Source organism: Mixophyes fleayi, chromosome 11 (assembly GCF_038048845.1).
Source record: "Mixophyes fleayi isolate aMixFle1 chromosome 11, aMixFle1.hap1, whole genome shotgun sequence".
Classification (NCBI taxonomy): domain Eukaryota; kingdom Metazoa; phylum Chordata; class Amphibia; order Anura; family Limnodynastidae; genus Mixophyes; species Mixophyes fleayi.
Genome location: NC_134412.1, coordinates 88,126,330 through 88,147,703, shown reverse-complemented (window position 1 = coordinate 88,147,703; position 21,374 = coordinate 88,126,330). Strand labels below are relative to the sequence as shown.

Below are 21,374 nucleotides of genomic sequence, written 5' to 3'. Positions count from 1 at the left end.
CAACAAGACCAATTTTATTTGTTACCAGTAGTTGAAATTTTGTTTATTTTGTGAACTGTTTTTGTTTGTTTGGGGTGTTTTGTTGATTTTATTTTGTAGCTATAGGACACGGATGTTCCAAAACATCGCTAAACCACAATGAGGGAGTAAAAATGGACGTCAAAATCTTGTTTAAAGTAAGAGTGGATCAAAAAAATTTAAATAAAATGGGGAACATTTTTGGATACTGAGGCACAGAAAAGTCACAGGGGTAAATTGATCAAGCTGCGGGTTTGAAAAGTTGAGATGTTGCCTATAGCTACCGATCAGATTCTAGCTATTATTTATTTTGTACATTCTACACAATGACAGCTAGAATCTGAATGGTTGCTATAGGCAACACCTCCACTTTTTCAAAGCCGCAGCTTGATAAATTTAGCCCCAGATCTAGGTACTGAGCTATTTTAACATGAATAATGAAATAAAAACCATTGGTAAAGAAATAAAAAAAAAAATCACTTATGTGTTAATTCAGTTTTATTATATTTGTTTCTATATAATTCCGTCGCCCGCGGCAACAGACACAATCGCAGCGCTTAGCGCGTGACGCAGAACCCTCTCTTGGGCCAATCTTACTCCAGACGCTTCATTTGACATGAATGAGTTATTCTTGGCAAATGGGCCACAGTTTTATTTTAGCATTAATCCTGTATAGTAGTTTAAAGATACAAAGTGTCCTTTTCTTGGAAATAATATTAAAAAAAAGAGAGAGAGAGAGAGAGAGAGGGGCTAGTTGGGAGCTGAGGATATTTGGATAAACTTGACAGCTCATCGGACAAGAAAAGCTCTTTTGTTCAGCAATGGTAAGAAAGAACGTTATATTACCAGAGGATCCCTGGCCAAATTCCAGTATAAACGCAGGACCGAGCTGAAAAAATGGCTGAGAGTGCCTGCGAGGTCCTGACTTGAGATCAGATGTTTATTATTCTAACTTATAGGGATTTGAACTGGTGGGCATCCTGTAGCGTAACTTTATACTACTAGAACGTATCGCATGAGGAGATACAAAAGCGACACTGTGATCTCGGAGTCTAGCTTCGTCCTGCCATTGTAAAGTCTATATGTGAGAGGCACTCTGCGGACCGCTTGGCAAAATCTTATTATAACCAGAATTTTTTTTAAAACAATTTTTTTTATTTTATTCTCCTAGTTCACCAATGAAAACGTTTCATAGGCCAACATTAATACTAAGGGTCTGTATTAAAAATAAGCAAAAGTTGCCAGAAAAAGCCTCTCAGATCTATTAGCTCTGACAATGGAATAAGAAGGGGGCAGGGAGAAGCGTTCGGGTGGTTACAATTCACGACTCCTCATTTTGTATTTCACTGATCTGAAGTCTAACTACACATGGCGGAAGCGGCCATTTTGTATTCAGTATTCGACCTATAAATCCACTCGGAAGTGGCTCCTGCCTCGTTGGTGTCGTTAGTTCCTCATAAATGTGTAGGATTAAGCCCCATGGATATCTGTTCAGCCGTCAAAATGGCTGCCACCGCTATGCGTCACAAATTATGTTCTAAGGCAGGCCTGGCCAACCTGTGGCTCTCCAGGTGTTGTTAAACTACAAGCCCCAGCATGCTCTGAGAGCAGATAGCCGGCAAGGCCTGCTGGGACTTGTAGTTTCATGGCTATAACATGGATTTGAACAACCAATGGGCCTTACCGAACTCTCATTTTGACTTGGTATTATGGATTTAGTGCCCACTGAGGCAACACGTCACCTTCCAGTAATACAGACGTTTTATAGGCTGTACTGACTAATGACGTCAAAGAGTTGAGTGAAAACCATTTTGGGAATTTAAGCCGATGGTACCTCCTTAGTCTGTGTGCGCGGACTCCTCCTCCTCCCATAGGCTGCGCATGGATCATGTGACACTTTCAGATGTATGTCATTTAGTCTGTGCACAGGCTAAGCTGGGACTTGTAGTTCCACAACACCCGGAGAGCCACAAGTTGCCTACCCCCCCCTCCCTGGTCTAAGGCTCTATATTAACTGCGCAAGCAAAAATGTCCGATACACCCCAGCAACCACGACGGAGGGGGTAAAACAATCACAAGTCCTGACATGCCAGTTATTTTCCGTCGTCCGCGCTTTCTTTAGCAATCAGTGGAACTGCTCTGTTGGTTATTCCCCCTAATCTAAAATGACAACACTTACTGTACAAATCTCCTAAGCTTTTTTTTTTTTTTTTTTTTTTTTATTAATATTTATTTATTTATTTTACGACACATGGAGAGCGTCCGCCAGAATACATCAAATTGGTTGACCTGATATGTTTCGCCGCTGGTCTAATTAAACACTTAGGGTTTTTTTTGCAACAAACTTTAATTCACATCCTGACAACGTTGAAACAAACATATTGATGAATGTAATTAGGAAACACTACAGGCTGGATAAGCTATCAAATGGAGTGCCATAATTTTTGACCATTTCAGTCAAACTTGAACAGCAAATCTGGATACTGGAAGAAAAACACCTTTTTTGTGAGGTAAAAATATAGTAATGCATTGTTCTGATAAATGTCATTATTGGGAAACTCAAAAGAGGCTGATTTTTATCCCATCTATTAAAACAAAAAAAATAAATAAAAAAAAAACAGTTTACACCTAATACAAACCTAGCACAGGTTAGTTAATGGAAGACCAGGAATTTTTAATAATATAAAGATAGGTGTTTGAGACGAGAAACAACTATTATTTCCCATAAACCCATATTTGTATAGTTAAGGTGAATTATTAGAAGAATTTGGTCGTTTTACACTTTTTTTTGTAGATAATCAAACCTTTTTACAGTACTTTTTAAATACGTCACTTTGCATTTTTAACTTTATTTTTTTTTTTACTTTTTTTTTTTTTACCTCTTTGAAAAGCGCAATTGCGATTTAATTGACAAAGTGATTTGAGGGGGGAAAAAAGGCGGCAGACCACTTAAATGTCCGCAGAGAGGCGAAAAGATCTCCCATATTAAATAAGCGACTTCACTCACAGATATCAATAAACGAGCCAGTGACGACCCTTACCCAATTAACTCTAACAGTTGTCTTTGGTTTCTCTTAACACATTTCTCATTAAGTGTGTGCCAGATCACCAGGAAGCCTGTTAATTACACCCAGGAATGCCACATGGCTTCTGTATATTAAAAAAAAAAAAAATGACAAGTGAATCTCAATGATTAAGTGATTTTACAAAAGAGTTTTAGAATTAGGGTTTAGTATCTTTAACATTGTTTGTAAGTTATCCACATTTAATTAGTTATTTTATGAATTATAAATATAATACTACCTTGTTTTGTGTTTATATATTATACTACTACACTATTTATTAACATATTTATACAACATGGTTTTTTTTGTTTGTTTTTTGTTTTTTAAGGGCAGCAATGAACATTTGCTACTTGAGTGTTTGTTTGTTTTTATTTGGATTTTGTGCAGTTTGACCTCATGATGCAAAACTGGTCGGCGATAAAAGTCATGGTAGTGAATAGGATTGTTCACACCTATGTTTCCACAATCGAGAGCGTGCATATTTTTTCGGTTACTGCTATATTGCAAATTTGTCACACCGAGTATAGAAATCAATATAATATTTTCATGAAAAATGATTAAGACATAATTAAAGGGCATGAGTTTTATAGAGTTGTTCTGCATCCTTGTGCAGGACAATCTGATAAATGCTACATGGATATCCATGATCCAAATGCTAAGTTATACACATGTTACATAAACAATATAAGTTATAAAACATATGACTGTTGTTTCCGGAAACATGAATTAGTATGTTTTGGTGGTAATTAAACTATGTATTCATAATCCCGGACAATAGAAATAATACAGATGATATAAAACCACATAAATAAATAATAATAGTATAATAAACCAGTAGAATGAATACCGATGGCAACTGTAACCACCAGACAAAGCAAATCTCCTGCGTTTCACTTATTGGGATGATATATATTAACAAACAAATTAATAATCTTTTATAATTATTTTAAAAACATTTTTTATTTATTTTAAAAATACATTTCTGGAATATAAAATCTTTTTCTGGTATTCCTTTTGTTCTGCTTGTCATTTGTGATAATCAATTCAAGGATTTGTTGTTGGGGGGAAAAAACAACAACAATAATAATCTCAAAGACGATCATGTTCCAAATTTAAAAAGCTAAATTTCAGTATAACTTGCGTCATCCATGAACCATTAAAAGTCCCCGACAATTTTAAATTTGTCTAAATGTTTTCCTCACCTTGACTTAGTACCAGTAATAAGTGCTGACATCATTAGCTACTTTCTATACCAATATAATTAAGAAGAGTTCATACGTGTATTATGCGACAATGTATACAATGTAAATGATAAGGTTATTATAAGTCAAAGAGGAGTTCTGCGGACGTAAGCAAGTTGCGGATCTCCGAGATGACTTCTAATATCCGTAATCGTTTGCAGCAGCGGATGCGTTGCTCATGATCAATATCCAACTTTTTATTATGACATCAGAGCTCACCAATTATAAGTGATGACATCAGAACTGCACAGATATTATTTTGTAAATGAATATAACGCGCCTTCCTGTCCTTTTGTAAAGGTTTCTTGCCGTTCTAAGATGTCTTGTTTGTTCTCTTGCTCCAATATTTATTTGTTGTATGTTCTGCTTGTGTACACTTGACTGTTGATCGTCTTGTAAATAAACGACGATGATGATCTATGTATTGGCTTACTTGTGTATTATACACTTATACACGACAGGTCGAAAAGACGTTACGCAAGGCTGTGCAAATGGATAATCTTTGGTAGAAAAGGAACTTTCTGAAGATGTAGATGTACCCTTTGATTTACTATTGTATTTACTTGCTCCTCTGGCTGATCTATTACATTATTATAATTTTTAATGGCTTCTTATATTACTATGTGTCCTGTTACTTGCAGTTACCAAGACCCAGGGCGATTTTGTTTGTCTAATTTCCCCGGCAGCCCACATGTATTGCCGATGCGGTAGTAGCTGTTACAGTCAGTACACCGGGACCTTATCAATCAACATTTTAATGGCTATAGTAAGTCAAGTGTGACCTAACCAGCGATTCTCTTGTTGAGATTAGGTAACCCTGCTATTAAACTCAGATACAGCATCAAAAGTCAGCGTGGGTATAGTAGTTATTTTTTTACAGGCGTTAGCCGCAGAGAGCTGGTTGCAGTCAGAAAACACCTCTTCTGCAGATCTGAATGCCTATTGCTCTAACGAACTATATAATCACACACACACACTGCTGCACGCCTTAAACACATGGCTCCCCATATATCTTTATGTGCTTCTGGTGCTACAGCCATAAGTTCTCAGACATTAAAGCTCTGCAAAGAACCCCTGAATCGACAGGACTTATTTAACTAGGAAAGATGGGGGGGGGTGTTTACCTATATATATATATATATATATATATATATATATATATATTTATTTATTTATTTTATTAGTGGGCAATTTAATCCTCCATGAAAATCAAAGTCTCTTTTGTCGTCTTTTTTTTTGGTGTCCTGCCTTATAAAGGGGCACGTCTCGCGTCTTAAAAGGAGGTGATGAATAAAGTTTCTTTTGTTCGACAGATCTGCTTGTAATAGGAACATTAGGATATATGTTAGGTAAACTTTATAGGGACGTTGGAGAACTGAAGATGCGTCGTTAGCTGTAGGTCGCTAATGTCTTATCGGTTTAGTGCCGCGCAAACACGGGGAGACCATACAAACGCCACACATGTAGGGCCCTGGTCGGAATCAGACTCATAATCCCAGCGCTGTGAGGCAGCAATGCTAACCACTTGGCCATCATACATGCTTCATAGAATATTATATATATATATAGATAGATAGATAGATATACAGATAAGTAGATAGATGGATGTAGATATGTGTGTGTGTATATATATATATATATATATATATATATATATATATATATATATATATATATATATATATATATATATATATATATATACCCGCACTCTGTATATCCCACAATGTATACGGTATCAGCTGCATGGTAATATAAATGCCCACATATGTATACAAAACAAAAAGTCAATTGTTGTCAACGCTTATCCTTCACACAGTATATCTGTGTGTGTCTAGCAAGATGAAAACATGAGGTATTAGTTCATATTTTGATCAAAACATTTAAGCCTGCATCCCAACGTCAAGGGCACCTCATTATGAGCAGATCCTACACTGACCTATATGCTTTAAACACCATTAAAATGTGTGTGTGTGTGTATATATATATATATATATATATATATATATATATATATATATATATATATATATACACATACACACACACACACGGCAATGGATATACGTACAAATAAATGTGTGTGTGTGTGTGTGTGCATGATATATATATATATATATATATATATATATATATATATATATATATTGCAATCATCTGTGATTTCTTATGCAAAATTCCAGTGATACCATTGTTAATATATACTGTCCTTTTTGATGTTACTCTTTGTAATGATTCGGTGACCAGGAATTCCTATCCCTGCCCTTACAGACCCTAACAAAGGGTGAAAATTATGTGTCAGCACAGACCTATGTAATAATTTAAAAACCCAGGGGGGGTAAAGAATTGACAAAGGGCTACAATGTAAATGACATTTCCCAAAAGTCTGTTCTCCATACAGGAGCATCTTATTTGCATTCTGTCCCTAGAGAAAGATCTTCGTCATTCTATTAATTTTTTTTTTTTCTGTGTTTTTTTAACTACTTGCAAACCTTTATCTAAGCACAGAACTAGAGGTTAGGTTGCTCTAAACCGTTGCAAAATGATTGTTTTCGATTTTTTTGTCTATATTTATTTTTATAATGTTGTTTTTGGCTTTTCATGTTGATACAATGTGACAGTTTATAGAGAAAATAAATGTTTTAATTGCACGAAGCAAGTGGGTTGATCCCATCTGAAAAGCATTAGCTGTAATTGTGCAGGGATTTGTTGAAGAGCGTCTGCACACGTCGGGGGCACGGAACGCAAACAGTTGGGAAGTGGGAGCCCCCCAGTCCCACCTCGGAACGGAGCTGTACGGTGAAAGGATTCAGCAGGTGTACCCAGCCTGACGCGGGCTCGTTGGTTCCTTTCCAACTCAGTCTGTGTGTGAGCGCAGCTACTGGGTAGAGAGCGAGAGAAAGGCTCCCAGAGGAAGCAGTGACTTAAACCAGAGGAGGTAGATATGAGGATCTATATTAATCAGGGTGCTTTCAAAGCTAACAGCACTGTGCTGCTACCACAGGGACAGCCGATCCTGATTACTGTAGTCTAACACAGATGATTCCACGTTACTCTGTGTGTCACAATTTGCTGGTGTCGCTAAACCACAAAGTTCCCATTTTCTTATATTAGGTATAACAGTAAATTCAGTTTTCTTTGTCACTGTGACGTTCCACTGCAGTGCTGTTAAGATGTAAAGTTTAAGGGGCTTATTTAAGACAAGTTAAACCGTGCATGATACTCATACATTCTAGTCAAATCAAGCTACTTAAGGTGTTAAAAAGGCTCTTGTCATGCATTTGGGCCTAGCCCAGGCCTCCTCAGGGGAAGAGCGTTACTTCCCGACACAAGCGCCCTTTTTTAACGTGGTTTTGTCCACATGTCACCACCTCATCATTTTTCTCCATCCCCTCATCCTTCATCTTCATCGCCACATCCTTCATCAAGCTACTTAAGGTGTTAAAAACTCCCCACTGTCACCCCCGGCAACCACCAACCACTCCCAACTGTCACTTCTCCTTCAAGAAATATATAGGTCAGTGTATAACTCTGCCCAGCAGGTGGCGCTGCAGCTTGGTTTTTTTTTTTTCACACACGCCACTAGGCATTTATATAGTAGATTATTTTTAAGTATGTCGCAACCATGGCAGATGACATTTCGGGGGCAATTTACTACAGAAGTCATGTAGGGACAGCCATCCGTTAAGAGTCTGTCTAAGTGATCACTTTATTCCAATGAAGACTCCAGGTTCTGATCAGGAGTCTTTACTGGTCGTTCGTGACCTCAGGTCACGCCTGCGCAGTTGTCGTCTGCTTTACACAACGCATGGGAGAGCAGCGTCGCTGCCGGAGAGGGATTCTAAGATCCCTGTACCACAATGCTCTACCCATAGGATTGAATGGCTGGCGCTGTCTTCAGATGGCGTTGGCCATCGGGGTCAAGCGCCGAAAAGCTAAGTAGCTTAATAAAATTGGCCAAACCGCAGTCCCCAATGAGCATCATGGGGAAAGTTGGATTGCGCTGTACTTTGCCTAATGCAGGAGAGATCTCCGATATCTCCAGCATTAGTTTAAAAAAAGAAAGATAGAATTTTACTTAAAAGCCATTTCTGCATGTTTAGGGCTTCTCCTAACTGAGATCACAACATGACAGTAAGCTAGAGCCACATCTAAACCTTCAGGCACGGCATAGTATGTCAGCTCAGAGGACATGGGGTGTCAATGGCAAATGACACAATATTTGTGCATACCGATAGACTATGGATTATCCTAAATTATTTCTTAGGTTTCCCCAGACTGTAATCCAGAATGATTTGCTAACCTGCCTCCCTAGGTCTTAATTAGATTAAAATGATGCACTTTGGAATAACTAATGGTCCCATGATTCTCAGAATTCCGTGCAGAGTTTTCCGCTTTTCTGGAAGCTGATTGGTTGAGCCTAGAGGATCATGGGAACTGATGCCCCAGTTGAGCTGAAGACCTCTTGAACCAAGTAGTTCCAGGGTTTAGGACCCCTATGGCCCTGTAACTACCTGCGAGGAGAGCAAAACATGAATTCTTGTTTGAGTATCATCCTTTTAGCCTTTTCAAATGTTCAGAAGTATATTTCAGCAGTTCCAGTGCACACATCTCTGGCACCCAAAGGGTTAGTGGATCAGATCTATGTGTGAAACAAGGGGGTATCACTGAATATAGAATAAAAAAAAATGTGAGAGAGGGTTTTTCCCTTTACTGAATTCCCACCGTCTACAAATATACACTAAGTGCAAAAATGATTGACAGTTCCGTATAGAAAAAAAAAGTAAAGCTTTTATAAAATGCCAGAGGTGAACAATCCAGGAGACTGCTGACTCTCCCGCGTTAGCCAAACAATGAGAGAATTTATAAAACAACAGGGTTATTTGTGTGGGTTTTACAAGAAGCTCTAAAATGATGATAATTATAGCATGTTCTGCCTATAACTAAGCTCGGCACGGTAGGGTCAGACATAATTGAGAGACTCCCTTGCCTCCATGCCCAGCGGAGTTTAGGCAGGTAGAAATCAGCCACAGTTTCTCCTAATGTGTCTTCGCTCGTAGAAGCCAGAAATTCCAGCATGGATAGTTTTATTTTAAACTTTAATAATAATAAAAAAAAAAAAAATTAAAGGGACATTTAGGCGGTAACGGTACATTTTTATATACCCTGACTGTTACTTTGACAACATTGTTTTTCTTTAATGGAAAACCATGCAACAATGTGCAACATCTCTACCCAATTCTCAGCACTTTGCTGCTTTTACCAACTTGGGCAATACAAAAAAATTGTGAAAATGAATCATTGCGACGTCTGTGACCAACATAACTCATTGTGTCTCTGCACATTGGAGACATTGTGGTCTCAAAACTCTTTTTTGAGGAATTTGTTACCACTTTCCTTATTCTAATTAATTGCTTAATTTGTTTTAGCAGAAGATAATTTATTCAGATCAGGGTACGGCGCTAACCCAGGTGCTGGTGGTAACTAGAACTATTACTCTCACAGGTTACGGAAACTAACACAACATTTGTATGATGCTGTGATTAGCGAGTATTGCCGCTTCTAGCGCAATTGGTCGCTGACCATAGTTCACTTGAGTACTATTCATTTCCTAAATATTAGTAGACCTGGTACCTGACAATAACCTATACCTACCTCCTAACCCTAGCAAACCTGACATAACCTCAGCCCGGCTATCATACACAACCTAAACCTACCTATAGCCCAACTTGAGGCTAACTCAACCAACCCTCCCGCAGCCAAGCTTTAAACACCCTCCCTTGACATTCAAAGCCTATCGCACCCAACCCCCCTTCCCCACCGGCATAGACAAGCTATAACCTTCCTTAAACAGCTGAAAACAAGTATGTACACCAAAGCTCTAATCTAGCCAATAACCCGTTATTGCCAAGCTCAAACTATCCACCTGCAGCCAAATCATATCCCCCCACATTGCCAAACCTACCCCCTCCCCTCCCTTAGGCTAGTTGTTACCTCTCCCCTGCAGCTGAAACCTAACCACCGCTAGCAGAAACCAGTGGCCTATTCATATATTCCGACTCGCAGCCAGTCCTCAAGCTCCTGGAACGCCACCAGCCAATCCAAAACTCTCTGCTCCAAATCACATTGCCAAACCTACCCCCCCTCCCCTAGGCTAGTTGTTACCTCTGCCCTGCAGCTGAAACCTAACCACCGCTAGTAGAAACCTAACTTACCCCAGTGGCTTATTCATATATTCCGACTTGCAGCCAATCCTCAAGCTCCTGGAAAGCCACCAGCCAATCCAAAACTCTCTGCTCCAAACCACTTCTCATCCAATGACAAGCAATTGTTGAAATTATCTCATTATTATATTTCGAGAAATTATCCAGGCAACAGATTTGTCGCTTCATTATTCGATGTAACAGCAAAGTAGCAACATTAAATATATATATGGTCAGAAGTATCTTTGCATTTCAATACAATAATTTGTTTTATAATTTTCAATACTTTTTTTGTACCTTCTACTTGCATTGTTTGTAGTCTATTTACAATTCTACAGTATATCGTTAAAATTCTCCCACAAAATATAGATTAGGATTAGAAATATAAAGTACCTTTAGAATTTGTACAGAACGAAAAGAGACATTAATCATTAAATTTACTTGCAATTTAAGTATAACGTTTACCAATATACTGAGTAACCTCAACATGTATCATTTGCCCAAACCGTTTAACCTAGTAATTCGTTTTCTAAACTCCCCTTCCTAATAGAAGGCTTACATTTAAAGAAGTCTCTTATACGTTGTTTCTAAGCCTGCATACACGACGGCTTCACAGGGGTACAATTGTGTACTGTAATTTTTTGCTGCAAGCGATGCAAAGGCCATCAATGGACGCTCATTCCCATGCACTCTGACCGTGGCTGGATTAAGACCTATCCAGATGCTCTGTGAAATTATGTAACAAAAAAATCCATCAAATATATGTCATTGCTGTCATGTTTCTAAAAAAAAATAAAGATCCCTGATTTTTTATTTTTTTTAACTAGGGTGTGCAGTGCCTTTTATATTTTCTGCAATGTCTCTATAAAACATACAGGTATCAATTATTCAGCACTGAAAATGTCAAACTCATTTCTTTGCATGTTTTCCACTAAATAATTTGCAAATGGTCGAATTTAATCCTTAGATACTAACTGCACAGCGCCCCCGGTGGCTATGTCAGGAACAATGACATTGCCTGTCTGTACAAAATTAAAATCTTTATTTATAATAACATCCCGAGCCATGACAAAGCTATTAAATGCCCATTTTCTAAAACACCGTAATGCTCTTCTTTTGTTCCATAACAAAAAAAAAATATAAGCAAGGTTTCGTTATAAAGCAATTGATAATAATTTGTACACTTATTATTGTTTTAATTTAAACATGCAATGTGATACAATTTAACAACATCCCCTGTTTTATTTTGTTCCATGTTCATCTCAAGTAATTCATAGGTGGAATTAATTTGGTGGACAAGGAAAAATGATTATTATTGCCTGGTATTAATTTGATATGACGCCTCCATTTTGTTATATATAATGATCCTCTCTTAACTTTTTGTGCTTACAGGTTTCTGACGAGCTGGTGGATGAGAAAATGTGCATTGGAAACAACCAATCGGGATCGGGGAACTGGCTTAAATTTATCCGAATTGCTTGTTCCTGTGATGAACAAAATCTAGCTATCTGTCATCTGAATGACCAGGTAAGAAGATGCGTTTGCATAGCTGAAATATTGCAGATTTTGATAAAATGCTTTGCCTATTGTTGGACTGTGATATACAATGTCTGCTAGTATGTGACGTTGTTGTCTATCCGCCAACTTTATAGTGTGTAATAATATTTTATGTGTAGCTCTCACCATTCCAGGTAAAAAATCAGGACAAAAACTGGCCACTATTTATCCCGCCATAAGCGTAAGGTTTTAAAGAGGCTATACCCCAAACTAACTAACGGCTAACCCTTTGACAGCTAAAAATCAGGACTATTTGTAGCATGTTTAAGTGTCATATATTCTTTAGTCATTTGAAATCCAATTCAGTATCCCTTCGTAACTTCCCCAAAAAATATTCTACAATTTTGTTTTGGGTGGAATTGAATAAGATCACGTACAAAATAAAGTTGTCAATGTGCCATTGGTTGGATCCTCCGCGGTCCTGGTCTCTGCCAAAATCCTCTCTCCTCTTACCTCTCAGAGGGCCAGGTTCAAGTAGTCGACAAGGTGTCAATGCCCCTCCCCCAAGAACTTTTTATTTGAACGCATTTATGATACATTCCCGGTGCTTAAACATATGTTGTACATCTATGTATATGAATACGTGTGTCATGCTTCTTACACGTGACGGGTTCAGTTATGTCTGAATGGAGGAGGAGGGTAATGATGAGAAGCTACAACATGCTCCTGTCTGTTAGGTTTAAACAGGGAAACGGACACTGCTCTATGGAATCAGTAAAACGTCCCCTATTTCCAGGGACAGTGCCAGATTTTAAACATTAGTCCCTGGAAATGTCCCTATATTTGAGTGAGTACAATTCCTCCTTTTTCTGTATACTGAATGCAACCTTCCCCATCTATTCTATGTGCTGGCTGCAGATGGAGACTACAACTCCCATCATCACCACTCAGTTGATAACGATGATTGAGGATACGGTTTAGCTGTAAATGGATAACCCAGAGATACCATTTCTGGACTCCCGAGTAATTATCTTGCCCTATAGGCACTGTAGTTCATAATGTAACAATCGAAGACTGCTTGTCCAATGCTTCTCGCCCCCAGGGCGTTGGATCAGGGTACCCATTATGGCTGCGGCCAGGTGGAACGGCCGCGCACTGTAATTTGTAGCGAGACCACATCTCATTTCATGCTGGTCATCAAAATGCTTTGACACTGAGACGGATTTTTTTGATCTTTGCTGACCGGAGCCTCCGTCAGACCACTCAATCACTTTGATTAAACCCCAAGTGCTCGTTCAAAGGCGCACAGACCAAATCACACACGTAATTACTATCCCCAGCTGATGATTGGCATCTTTCCTTTGGTCACGTACGGTATGATCAGGAAGCCGTTACTGGTAGCTTAACAAAAGGTTCTACGCAATGGATGCCCAACTGTTTTTTACCATTTATATTTAAAATTCCATTCCTATTTAACATGTATATTAGCAATCATTTACCATGGCAGGAAACCTTCAGGTGCGGGTCTGAAAGAGACTATTAATATCCGTCAAGAGGCCATTGAAACATTACTTTTTACTTTTTGTTTTCTATACTAAATTTTAGCAAAACACCCGGACTTACACTTTTTTTTGGGGGTGTTTTTATCAAAGAAAAAGTACATCTCATATAGATGAAGTATGTTACAATTAGTAGCACAAAGAAGAAGCAGGTTACACGTTCTGTTGTATTTTATGTTTCTCTTTTTATTTGTTTGTGTTCTTGAAAGCTTTAATATGGTATTATTTTTATCTCATGCATTTTTCAAAATATTATTGTTGTTGTTTTTTAGTGTTTGGAAAATATGTTCTGTTTTGTAAAAATGTCTGATGTTTTATAAGCGTTTTGGATGCAGCAATTGAGCGAAGAAGGCGATAGTAGTTGGCGTGGAATGCTTGTCCTCCTAAAAATTCATACTCCCATGTATTTAGTTTAAGGTAATTAGTTTGATTTGATGCTGTTCTCCCCTTGACATAAAAAAATAAGCAAAGTGCGGCACTTATAGAATAAGAAAACTTAATCTTGTGTGAGTCTTCTAGTTATCTGCCTATTAAAAAGAAGTTTTACACATGATAATAAAGCAGAAATAGAATTTCATACATAGTTTCATCATATAGTGGTACTATATATACTGTATGTATATATGTTTATATATGTGTGTGTATATATATATTTTATATATATATATATATATGAGTGAAAGTCCATACATGTTGTCGTTAAAGGATAATTTCACCCACAACTGAAAAATCAGTTTTTGCTGGAATATGTTAAAGAAAGTCCAGTATCAAAAGATTAGTTGCTTGTTGTCCAGCGTTTCACAGAATTTGGCGGGTCGACTGGTCACTATTCCGCTCGCTCCCACTTGATCTAGCTGGGCAGCTTGTTGTCAATGGACATAGAAGATGGAGGAGAGCAGGGCCATCTTTTCCATTGGGCACGATGGGCAGCTGCCTGGGGGCCCCACAGGCAAAGGGGCCCCATATGCAGGGCTCTTAATGAGAATAAATAATCCTGCAAAAGAAAAAAACCTGCAAAAAAAAACCTACAAGGGTCACTGAGCAATTACATCTATCTATCTCTATCTCTATATATCTATATCTGTATCTATCAATCTATCTATCTATATATATATATATATGTAGGGGGCCCAGTGCAGTGCTTTGCCCAGGGGCCCATAATGTTGTTAAGATGGCCCTGGAGGAGAGTGTGGCAGACACTGAAGGACTATCCTTGTTCCAGCCGACCTAAACTTGTTCCCAAACCGCTGATGACACAGCGCCAGTGGGAGTGAGCAGGAACGAACCACATGCGCATGGGTGCGCACAAGTTGCCAGGAGACCCATTGACATGCTTGCCGGACCTCAGAGAAGTAATCTTTCGGCAGCAGGTTTTACTTGCAATATGTCACTGGCCTACCAACCTTGAGTGGAATAATTATTTAGTAAAGTATATAAAGTGTTTATAATGGTCCAAACTCCTAAAAACACCCTATATGGCCCCCACCAACACCACCAGCGTCACATGCGATCAACGTTTTTTATGTTGTCACCCTCTCGACTTATTTATTTAGTGTACTTAATACAAAGCGCAAGACACGTTGGTGTTAGAAGTGGGTGTCTCAATAGCCTGCGCAGCGCACATTAAGGTACACGCCTACTCTTCCCTTTCAGGAGACGTGGCGTAAACCCCCTGAAGAGGCGATTGTGCAAAAGTGGAAATGTTACATCACAGTCCGACCTCCAATTATGGTCTTTCCTCTAAAATACTGCTTGGTTTAGTCCCGTTCCTAGTTTATATTAATCTTGAGATTGAGGGGCCATCGGGACTTAAACCATTACGTAACCATTAAACGACTGTTTTGTGTGCTTTAAGCTTCATTTTACACTGGGTAACGTGGGCTTTGAAATGTGCTCTTCCACCAAAGTGCAACTTATTGGTGCTCATTAACAATATAGGACAGAATCGTATCTCTGATCGATTACAAAATGTAATCTCGTTGTTGCACCGCTCTGCAGAACTAGGTGCGTCTGCTCCGTACTTTGCTAGGAACGCCCTCACTCATTCTGGAACTATGGAAGAAATTAGCCTGGCATGTGTACAGTATTTGTACGTATGTGGTCTATTTCACAAGCCTCTCACAAGTCGATAAGTCCACTTGTGACACCTTCTAAGAAAAGAAAAAATAGAGTCTTAGATTTTTTACTTCAGTCCCGTTATAAAAACAAGGTGTTTCTACCAGGAGGGCTGCTGTAGTGGGATCACTTGGCCCAAAGACCTGCTTCCTAATTGCAAGACTGAAAAAAAAAACATTGACCACAATCATAGATCCTGGTTTCTGGCTGAATGGAGATTGATGTTGGTCCTTTTTTCCCCCTGGTAAGAACAGAAGACAGTTGTAGTGGAGAACTGACAGTGATGGATAGATAGTGGTTTGTCCGAGCTGCGGAATAAGTTTCCCTTTGTGTAGGAACAGCAGTGGAGGCTCTTATTAGCCAAATAGACGGGGCAAATTGAAGAACTGCCTTTTGCATAAAATAACTAACTTGATATTTAAGAAAATATAGTTCTTGCGTTTAATAGAAAATTACATAATGGCTGTCTTGGTGCCAAGTTAAAAACAAAGCGTCTAACAGTAAATTAGAGGGTCCCTCCAGGACTTCACACTCCTGGAATCTACATTTTATGGGCTTTATTTCAGTCTAAATCTTCTGTCCGTCTCCACGCACATAAAACACAATAAAATACCTACGGTAATTGCATTAAATACATCCCCAAGCAACATATAAAATATGTCCTAACATACACTCGCAACAAATGTACTGTGCTACTGCCTGTGTGAGAGTCATGAATGTGTAGCGTCTGTGTTGGCTGTCCATCTCTACCACTTCCTGTCTGCTCCATTTTGACTGGATGACATCATTCTGGCTAACAGGAAGTGGCCACATGGCCCTCCTGACCAAGTCAATCCATTTTGCACTTGAACTAGCCATTTAACGTTATTCTGTCATTCAGTCTCAACGTTCTGGATCTCACAAGCTCTTATAGAAAAACTTCAGCTGAAAATTATTATTAGCTCACGTTCCTCTACTCCATAAAACGGGTAGAACTCTGGAGGAAACCCCAACATTCCGAGAGAACATTCTCTTGGTTCCAGAGTTGACAAATGGGAACAGTGGAAACTGAAATCATGCTGTGTCAGTTTGTAAGACAAGTCCTGATTGGACAAAACTGCAGCTCTGCCCAATCACCAGCGGCATTATAAATTGACTCAACCTGACTTCAGGATCCCCCTTCTGTTTGTCAGCAAGGGGAGAAGAAACATTAGAGCACCAGTGTTAGTTCTCCTGGATTAAGGGGAACTCTAACATGGACCTCCAGAGTCTTGCTAGTTGGTAGTAAGGGGATATTCGCTAAGAAATCATTTTCAGTAACAATAACAACTTGAATTATTAGTGTGGCACATAGATTCCATCAGGACCCATGGCTCATTTTGCAATTCCTAAATTAATTTTCCTTGTAATGATTTTTTCGTATATTCGTAAAATATGACTTAGGCATGTCTACAAAATGAATGATAAAAATTACTTTATTTGTTGGTCGTATGCAATAATATTTATGAAGGCAGGATGGTGACGGGGAACATTTTTTCTTTTGGGTGGGGGGGGGGGGGGCGGGGGTTGTATCCCAGAGATTCTGTACCTGATGAATTTCTACATAGACTCAGACATAAGACATAATTGCTTTGATCTTAACCGGCCCATTCACTCTAACCATTTGTTACATAAACAACTCAAATTCCCCTATAGGAAAAATGTTAATTTCTAATAAACTCATTAAGCAATTCAAAGAATAATAATAAACATCATTATGGATATAAATATCGGCAGATATCTCGGGATATTTTTTTCGCTACCATCCGTCTGCGTTGCTCCAAATTGGCCAATTGGTATCACTTGAGAGAAAGGAGACAGAAGTTGTCTGGTTGATTTGTTCTGCGCTCACGTCGTCCAGATAGACAATCACCTCTTCCTGTGTTTAATCATTGCCAGCGACTAATTTGTATAATCAGAATAAAGCAAATACCTAAGAATAGCAACAGATATAAGTGGAGCTCCATAGGCCCAACAGGGGAGAAAAGCTAAAATAAAAAAGCCACAGATATGTCATTGACGTCTCATCCACACTCGGCTCCTCTCTCACAGCGATGGAAGCTCTTAGGTCATCCCAGCTGGTTAAATAAAAGAAGACCCTCTGTGTAATGAGAGGCAGACAATAGTGATTGATAACCACAAGCTTCGGACACTTGAAAGGAAACGATCCACAGAAAGAACTTCAAGGTTACGGGATGCACTTAATTCTGCAGGCAGCTGATTATGACAATCTGTAGGCTAATATGAATGGGGATAATGTAAATTGCTTTATTTGCAATTATCACCAGGGTGGTAAAAAGCATTTCCTTTTCTTTTTGGAACACAGGACTGAAAGGTCAACCGCACTCAATTATGTATTATTGAAAGGTGTCTTGGGTTACTATATTATCCTACAGCCGAAGTTAGAAAGAAGGAACAGCAGAATTCTGTTCTGACCCATGTAAAATGCCAAAAAAACACTTGTGTGTATATATTCAAAAATGCATATTTAGTAAAAGTTATTTTGTTTTTTTTGCTTGGTCGAATATGTTTGCACTAATAAGTGCCGTAGCAAAAGTATCATCATCATTTATTTATATAACGCCACAAATTCCGCAGCGCTGTACAGATAATATTTGTCACTCCCATCCATCCCTGCCCCAATGGAGCTTACACTCTAATTACGTAACTCACACACACAGACTAGGGTCATTTTGATATCACAAATAAACCTACCAGTATGTTTTTGGGGTTTGGGAGGAAATCTGAGCACCCGGAGGAAACCCACGCAAACACGGGGAGAACATACAAACTCCTCACAGATAAGGGCATGGTCGGAAATCGAACTCACAAAGTCACGATCTCTAAAACCTCAACTGTAGGTTATTCCAAGGTTTTCTTATTTTATTCAAAATGTAAGACAAACCCTGACTACACTCAACCCCAACAGCCCCGTCTCCAGATAAGTGTTTATTCCAATCCTGAACGAACACCTGTAAATATCCAGTTCTATGAGATGAATGAGGAAATCTCTGGCACCCAAACTTCAGTCACTGTCTATCAGCCAAGAGGAATCTGCTAATCTCTGCTAACGAGCAACATTATTTTACCCACTAAGAATTTAAAACAACTGCCAAGAGAATATTTCATCACAATAAACATCTACTCTTATATTACTAAAAGTTTTATTTGAGAGTTTAAAGTACGTTCAGCTCAAGTCTGGCAAATGCCCTTCGGAATAGGGTAACTTGGTTGGTCAAGGGACATCTTAATCCTAGATGAAATCCTTTGATTTGTGCAGTGGCTTTTACAAAGCTATTTACGTTTTTAAAATGACATGATGCCTATTTAAAACTATCCTAAAAAAGATTAAATCAATAAATTAAATTAGATGTTAATAAAAAATATTTTCTCTGATTTAAGAACATTTCTGGAATTTTAGTGCCTTTGAATGTACCTTCCAATATTATTAATCTAACTGTGGCATCTGATCCAAATTGAGTAATATCACACTAAAACATACAAATAATTTTCAGAACTGTCTGTATACAGTGTAATAAAATTGTATTATGATCATGTCCAGTGGTCAGGTCATGTTGGGGTGTAGTGTCCTATGTCTGTATACAGTATAATAGTCTGTATACAGTGTAATAGAATTGTATTATGATCATGCCCAGTGGTCCGGTCATGTTGGAGGTGTAGTGTCCTATGTCTATATAGTGTAATAGAATTGTATTATGATCATGTCCAGTGATTAGGTCATGTTGGAGGTGTAGTGTCCTATGTCTATATAGTGTAATAGAATTGTATTATGATCATGTCCAGTGAATAGAATTGTATTATGATCATGCCCAGTGGTCAGGTCATGTTGGAGGTGTAGTGTCCTATGTCTATATATAGTGTAATAGAATTGTATTATAATCACATCCAGTGATCAGGTCATGTTGGAGTTGTAGTGTCCTATGTCTATATAGAGTGTAATAGAATTGTATTATGATCATGTCCAGTGGTCAGGTCATGTTGGGGGTGTAGTGTCCTATGTCTGTATACAGTATAATAGAATTGTATTATGATCATGTCCAGTGGTCAGGTCATGTTGGGGGTGTAGTGTCCTATGTCTGTATACAGTGTAATAGAATTATATTATTATCATGTCCAGTGGTCAGGTCATGTCAGGGGTGTAGTGTCCTATGTCTGTATACAGTATAATAGAATTGTATTATGATCATGTCCAGTGGTCAGGTCATGTTGGGGGTGTAGTGTCCTATGTCTGTATACAGTGTAATATAATTATATTATTATCATGTCCAGTGGTCAGGTCATGTTGGGGGTGTAGTGTCCTATGTCTGTATACAGTATAATAGAATTGTATTATGATCATGTCCAGTGGTCAGGTCATGTTGGGGGTGTAGTGTCCTATGTCTGTATACAGTGTAATAGAATTGTATTATGATCATGTCCAGTGGTCAGGTCATGTTGGGGGTGTAGTGTCCTATGTCTGTATACAGTATAATAGAATTGTATTATGATAATGTCCAGTGGTCAGGTCATGTTGGGGGTGTAGTGTCCTATGTCTGTATACAGTATAATAGAATTGTATTATGATCATGTCCAGTGGTCAGGTCATGTTGGGGGTGTAGTGTCCTATGTCTGTATACAGTGTAATAGAATTGTATTATGATCATGCCCAGTGGTCAGGTCATGTTGGAGGTGTAGTGTCCTATGTCTATATATAGTGTAATAGAATTGTATTATAATCACATCCAGTGATCAGGTCATGTTGGAGTTGTAGTGTCCTATGTCTATATAGAGTGTAATAGAATTGTATTATGATCATGTCCAGTGGTCAGGTCATGTTGGGGGTGTAGTGTCCTATGTCTGTATACAGTGTAATAGAATTGTATTATGATCATGTCCAGTGGTCAGGTCATGTTGGAGGTGTAGTGTCCTATGTCTATATAGAGTGTAATAGAATTATATTATTATCATGTCCAGTGGTCAGGTCATGTTGGAGGTGTAGTGTCCTATGTCTGTATACAGTGTAATAGAATTATATTATTATCATGTCCAGTGGTCAGGTCATGTTGGGGGTGTAGTGTCCTATGTCTGTATACAGTGTAATAGAATTGTATTATGATCATGTCCAGCGGTCAGGTCATGTCGGGGGTGTAGTGTCCTATGTCTGTATACAGTGTAATAGAATTGTATTATGATCATGTCCAGTGGTCAGGATGATTATTTCCTATTATTTATCATTATTGGTGCATTCTTTAGATCATGATGGACTGTTATATACATTTTTTCAGTCCCGTCCACCTACACTACACGGAACATATGTTCTGCCATGACAGCTGTCTGCTGTGTTTAGTTTTTCACATTGAGGTCTGACCTCTCTGGGTGTTTACTCAACGAGTTACCTGTGGGTTTGTGGTGAGTTCACTGTGCACAAACCTTGTGAATAATCTCCGCCTGCCTCCTGTGGTTAGTGCAGCGTTACTAGGAGGTGTTACACCAGTGTCAGAGAGAACTTGTTTGTCTCTATCACCTGTGGTGTGTGGAGGGAACAAACGTGTGATTCTCAAAGGGCAAAGACATATTTCTCATTTACGGTTTCAATTTCATTTAATATTAAAAGTGATTATTGTTATTAAAAAATGTGTTGTCTGCAGATCTTTAATA

The 21,374-nt window shown here is 38.5% G+C and overlaps 1 protein-coding gene across 1 annotated transcript in view; it reads left to right on the top strand.

Annotated features, from left to right (window-relative positions):
- Window positions 1-13,903, top strand: part of LOC142106671 (histone-lysine N-methyltransferase PRDM16-like) — a 355,613-nt gene extending 341,710 nt beyond the window's left edge. Inside the window, exons 4-5 of the mRNA XM_075189660.1 lie at window positions 11,920-12,054; window positions 13,856-13,903. Of these exons, the coding sequence (XP_075045761.1) occupies window positions 11,920-12,054; window positions 13,856-13,903 (183 nt within the window). The remainder of the gene's footprint in view (window positions 1-11,919; window positions 12,055-13,855) is intronic.
- Window positions 13,904-21,374: the final 7,471 nt, after the last annotated feature.